The sequence below is a fragment of the Sorghum bicolor genome, chromosome 1, assembly GCF_000003195.3.
Source record: "Sorghum bicolor cultivar BTx623 chromosome 1, Sorghum_bicolor_NCBIv3, whole genome shotgun sequence".
NCBI lineage: Eukaryota > Viridiplantae > Streptophyta > Magnoliopsida > Poales > Poaceae > Sorghum > Sorghum bicolor.
In genome coordinates this window covers 54,388,859-54,394,348 of record NC_012870.2, presented here as the reverse complement: position 1 = coordinate 54,394,348, position 5,490 = coordinate 54,388,859, and the positions used below count along the sequence as shown (strand labels likewise).

The 5,490-nt window shown below is 40.1% G+C and overlaps 1 protein-coding gene across 1 annotated transcript; it reads right to left on the bottom strand.

Annotated features, from left to right (window-relative positions):
- LOC8055099 (homeobox-leucine zipper protein HOX15) lies at positions 478-2,438 on the bottom strand. Its single transcript, XM_002464795.2, has 3 exons — positions 1,799-2,438; positions 1,557-1,636; positions 478-1,297 (listed from the first exon to the last, which is right to left on the bottom strand). Exons 1-3 carry the CDS (start codon positions 2,171-2,173, stop codon positions 988-990), a joined length of 765 nt encoding a protein of 254 aa, XP_002464840.1. The 5' UTR covers positions 2,174-2,438; the 3' UTR covers positions 478-987.

Below are 5,490 nucleotides of genomic sequence, written 5' to 3'. Positions count from 1 at the left end.
GACAGGGAGAGAGAAAGTGTTCCAGTTTCTTGTTGCTCAATATCAAGTGCGTCTATATTAGCTGTTTGTGTGTGTCTCTCAATGGTTTCCTACGAGAAAGAGTAAGTATCTTGTTCGTGAATATTTATTCTGAGAACATGTATGTATTTTCTAAACATTTTTTGTTATTGTACTTGCAGGGACGAACTCAATTTCTTTTGTATATATCAAAAAACAGAGAGAGACAGACATGTAGATAGAGAGAGAAAAAGAGTGAGTGTGTACACATATTTTTTTTTCTTCATCTAGGGAGCTAAATACACCCCATTAGTATCAAATAGAGAGTGTGAAACCAAACCCACATAAAAAAAAAACATATTCTCTGAGAGCAATCTACTCACATGTATATATATATATATATATATATATATATATATATATATATATATATATATATATATATATACATGAATCCACATCCAAATAAACTGGGATGTGTATGCGTGGTGTCATGTCATCATCATCTAATGATGGTTCTTCCCCTGACTGACAATTAATTAATACAATCAGCAATACTAAGTATAAAGCTAGCTATACCAGCAACAGCAGCCACTATACTAACTATAGCAGAAGCAACTAACACCAAACAAGACACTTCTTTGTTATTCCTACTAGACTAGACTAGAATCATGCATGCGTGGTGCTCCATCCACCTCACGCGACGCCGCTATTAATTCATTTAGCTTGTGAAAAAACAAAGCTAACGAATTAAGGTGGGAGGGGACAGGAATATATGCCATCTAGCTAGTCAACCAATTACTATTTAGTAGATGACGATCGATGAGTGATGGATGCAGAGATAGATAGAGTTGCTACTAGCTAGCTAGCTAAAGATGATTTATGTGTGTGCATGTATATGTATGTATATACATATATATAGTGATGGAATGATTTGCTATTGCCTAATAAACCATGGGTGAATAATATGATGGATGGACCAAACGTTGTTCAGCAGGCAGCAGATTTGGTGAAAGGGCTGAACAAGTGCGGTGCTCGGACAGGGCCACCACCGGCCTTATTAGGGCGATCTGCACCGGTGGTGGTGGCGGCGGCAGACGCTCCGGTGGCGATGCGCTCGCAGGAGGGACAGATGGAGAGAGCAGCGGCGGCGGGCATGAAAAAGGCAGCTGCCGGGTGGGGGTGGCTGAGGGCGCGGAGCTGCTGGAGCTCGCGGTGGAGACGCCGGTTCTCCTCTGTTAACGTCTCGCAGCAGCGCTTGAGAAGCTCGCAGTCCACTTCTGTCTGCTTCAACTTTGTTCTGCACGCAACAAATACATACATGCATATATGGAGGACCATCAGCAGGATAGTAATTATATATGCATGCAAATAGATCATATAGTACAAGATAAGACTAAAACATTTATATATATTGAATAGTCAATTTCTGAATGCTGCTTCTTTAAATATATAATAGAATTGTTGACGAATATATGTGATGGAACAGGAAGGAACGAAAAATCAGAAAGGAGATATGGATATGAGTTTTGAGGTGATGAATATGACTGACGACTGACCTTGCTCTTCTGTTTTGGAACCACACCTCCACTTGCCTTGGCCTCAGGTTCAGTTGCCTGGCCAAAGCAGCCTTTTGCTTCTGCTCAGATGCACCATGGCACAACACAAGCAAAGGGGGGAAAAATTAGGAATCCACACAGACCAAAAAATACTAAAAAAAAAATATTTTAACACGCATGGTTTCAGAAGTGCTAATTAAACTTTTAATATATATGTTGTACTTCAACCTAGCAGGACTTACAGGGTTGAGGGTGCTGTGCTCCTTGAAGTGGTCCTCCAGCAGCGCCGACTGCTCCTTGGACAGCCTCAGCTTCTTCCGGCTGTTGCACCCTTCGTCGTCGTCGGCAGTGACCACCGCCGACGATGCCACCGAGTAAATAAGCGCCCTGTCGGTGGCCTCATCGTCCTCCTCCACCTGCAGCTCCCTTTTCACGGCAGCGATCCTCCTCATCGGTGTGGTCGTCAGGCCATCTTTGGCCGGGAGGCTGCTCAGCGACAGAGTCGGCTCCAACAGCGCACATGGATGCGAAGAAGGCGGTGGCTGTTCCTTGAGCTGCTGGTGATGACCGGAGCCGAGGGAGAGGCCCAGGGCTAGCCCGACCTCTTCTTGCTCCATACACAGTTTCTGTTGTTGTCTGTATCAAAGGAGATGATTCAGGCAGTGGTTTATTTCTTGCGAAAGTTTGGTCTCCCTAGCTATCTAGCTGCTTCTGCTCCTTTGTGTGTTGTGTATGTGTGGAGAGAGATGGAGAGGGAGAGAGAGGGAGGGAGAATGGTTGAGCTAAGAAGGCCAAGAGAATATGTGTGAAGAGGGAGAAGGAAGAGGAGGGGGAGAGAGACGAGGAGGATGGACACCCATACATATAGGGGGTGGCAGCACTCAGCAGGCCGGCCACATGAGCCAAAACAGGCAAACCAAAACACAATAATGCACTTCACACTTGCTAAGGTTGACAAAAATGAAAAAGGTAGGAATTGCAAATGTCCATATATATTATTCTAAGTGTACGTGTACTCCCTTTTGCAATGACTATCCTATAATACATGCATGCACCTACTGACTCTTCTAATCTTCTTCATTTTTCCACCTCTCTTCCTGGCTTTACCAGCTGGTTAATTGTCATCACTTATTAGCATGGTAAAGTAGGGTTTGCATCAAAGAAAAAATAGTGGGCTATGCGGCATCTATAGCTGCTGGACAGGCTTGCCGCTAAGCTATTTGTATTTTTTACGGTATCACAACTTTCATCGTTATTGCCCACTATAGCGCTGCTAAGTTGCATTTGCTATGACAAATTTCACCGCTATTACGCGCTATAGCGCCGCTATGATAAATCTTCTCAGTCTGACTCTCAAAACTTCATCTTAGACTAGATTATCATTTATCATTTGCAACTAATTTGGTATTTTGGATAATAAAGCTTTCATGAACCATGCTGTAATGTCATATTAGTATTTTGTATTATTGCCTAGACTTATGAAAATATATTTTTATTCATCGAAATTCATATTTACCATGTATTTTTTTATCAATTACTCGTGTTTTCATGTATTTTTTTTTATAAAAACGCTATATGTTATAGCGCCGCTATAGCTGCATAGCTACTAAAAAAAGTTACCGCTATTTTCAATAACCCGCTATTTTAAAGTTTGGTTTGCATCTCCTTTTATTTTCATTCAGGGTGGGGTCTCTGTACAAACAAAATAATCCCCTCTGACCCATCCCAAATATTCTTCATTGCAAAATGTTGTATTAATCTTTTACTCCTAGGGGAGTGGTGAAGATTGTGCCAAGTGCACTCACCCACAGCTGCAGCCAGTCACCTATATATGCGCCCATTTACTGGATCGGACACACTGATGTGCATGGTGACTCCAAAGTAACTTTTCTTTTTCGGTAGTACTGCTAGTAGTAGCATATATCTGCCAAGATTGCTCCATCATCATCCTTTTGTTCTTGGTAAGGCTTGCCCTCTTTACACACCATATAATTGCTTTCCACATGGAACTCTGAAAAATTGGGCCAGTTGAAAGGTCTGTCTGATGTGGGACATTGGTGGTTAGCTCATATTGTAACAACCTTTTTAATGATGGGGGTTCACAAGTCACAATTGCAACCTCACCAATCAACATTCCTCAATTAGGGTATGTAGGTATGGTTGGGTGAGGTGGACTCTTTTCATCATCACAAAAGCTATTCCCTCACGTACAGGTATTATATAATAGCGTCAGTAAAAAATTTCAAGCGTCGAAAGCAAACCAAGTGGTTAAAGTTTTTTCAATTTCTACATATATAGTATTACTCATAAAAATGAATTGTTTTCAACATACCACGTATCTAACGATAACCTGATGTATGCAAGATGGTGAGAGCAATAGTTTTAGTTTTTCTAAAGGAATCAGGATCGGTCATATTTTGATATTGCTATATAGTTAATATATGGCCCCGGGCGGCTGAAATATGTTTTCGATGAAATAAATTATAAATTCCGAGTTGGTTATTTTCATGTCCTCTAAGGAATACTAAGGCCTTGTTTAGATACACCCAAAACTCCAAAACTTTACAAGATTCTCCATTACATCGAATCTTGTGGCACGTGTATATAACATTAAATATAGATAAAAAAGATAACTAATTGCACAGTTTATATGTAAATCACGAGACGAATCTTTTAAGCCTAGTTGCTTTATGATTAGATAATGTTTGTCAAATAAAAATAAAAGTGTTACAGTGTCAAAATCCAAAAAGTTTTTGGATCTAAACAAGGCCTAAGGCACTGATGATGAATGGGCGGCATCCGTTGTCGGGCCATCTCTTGGACACTACAAGTGGATGGGGAGATAGAGGTCATGATGGTATATATATTGTGATCACTGATAGATGACCTCATTGTCTTGGCTATATGGGCAGGAGTGATGATGTTGTGTAATCATGCAGCGAGGATTTGATGTCTCACAATGAGCTGCCACAATACTCAAAAAGGCAGATGCACTGCTGAGGATTTTGGAAAGAACATATCATTTGAGCGTTTGGTCGTGTCCCCTCACTTTTGGCAATGATACATGTTTGGCGTATCCAGAGATGTATGAAGGGATACTAATTAGCTAGTATCAGGTGGTGATCATGATAATTGTCAAGCAACAACCACAAACATTGTGATTGAGTGTGCTCCAGTTGTTCCTTTAAGCAAGCAATAGGATTATATTGGACTTTGATTTATTTTACTCCTAAAAATTAAATATTGATGTAATCAATTGAAACTTGCGCAATGATTAACCATTTCTCATAACTATAATCACAATGTTGACTCTTTACGTCCAAATAATTTGTCCATTTGTTGGACATGCAATCATTCAAAACAAATCATATGGTTGAAGTATTCTAGATTTGCCACAATCATTGATTGCCGTATAAACACGACAAGTCTATGTGCCACACGCGCGTCTAATGTGCTAATGTATGCTGTAAAATTGATTCATGGTATCATAGAAATAGTTTACTTTTCTAAGTACTTGTCTACTTGAGCTATTGTTTTTCAGTCCGCGAGTTCCGGACCACGAGTTCATTTGGCTGATAAGTCATGGCAGAAAATACGGTAGGCTGATTTATTGTGAGAGAAAAATACTACTGAATGACTAACAGATTCGGCTTATAAGTTCAAGTTCAAGAGAAAAATATAATATAATATAATTCCACGTCCATGCACCATCAGCTTCTTTGTAATATAGAATCAAAGTCCGCATGTATGTATGCAATTATATTATAACAAACTAATCATATGCTTCCTGGCTCTTCTTTATCCTTAATATAATAAGTTAATTGTCCCCTCTGTGTCATCTTACTAATCATCACTGGTTTCACAACTCACAAGAAAGGCCAAAACAGACCAGGATTCACAACAATAATTTAAGTCCTTGTGTCTGCCCGTACTA

Bases quoted from the DNA above. Each gene is read 5' to 3' on its own strand.
- LOC8055099 (XM_002464795.2), bottom strand. From the start codon at position 2,173: ATGGAGCAAGAAGAGGTCGGGCTAGCCCTGGGCCTCTCCCTCGGCTCC. The intron at 1,637-1,798 runs GTAAGTCCTGCT...GCATCTGAGCAG, and splicing joins AGCACAGCACCCTCAACCCT to AAGCAAAAGGCTGCTTTGGC. The intron at 1,298-1,556 runs GTCAGTCGTCAG...TGTTGCGTGCAG, and splicing joins TTCCAAAACAGAAGAGCAAG to AACAAAGTTGAAGCAGACAG.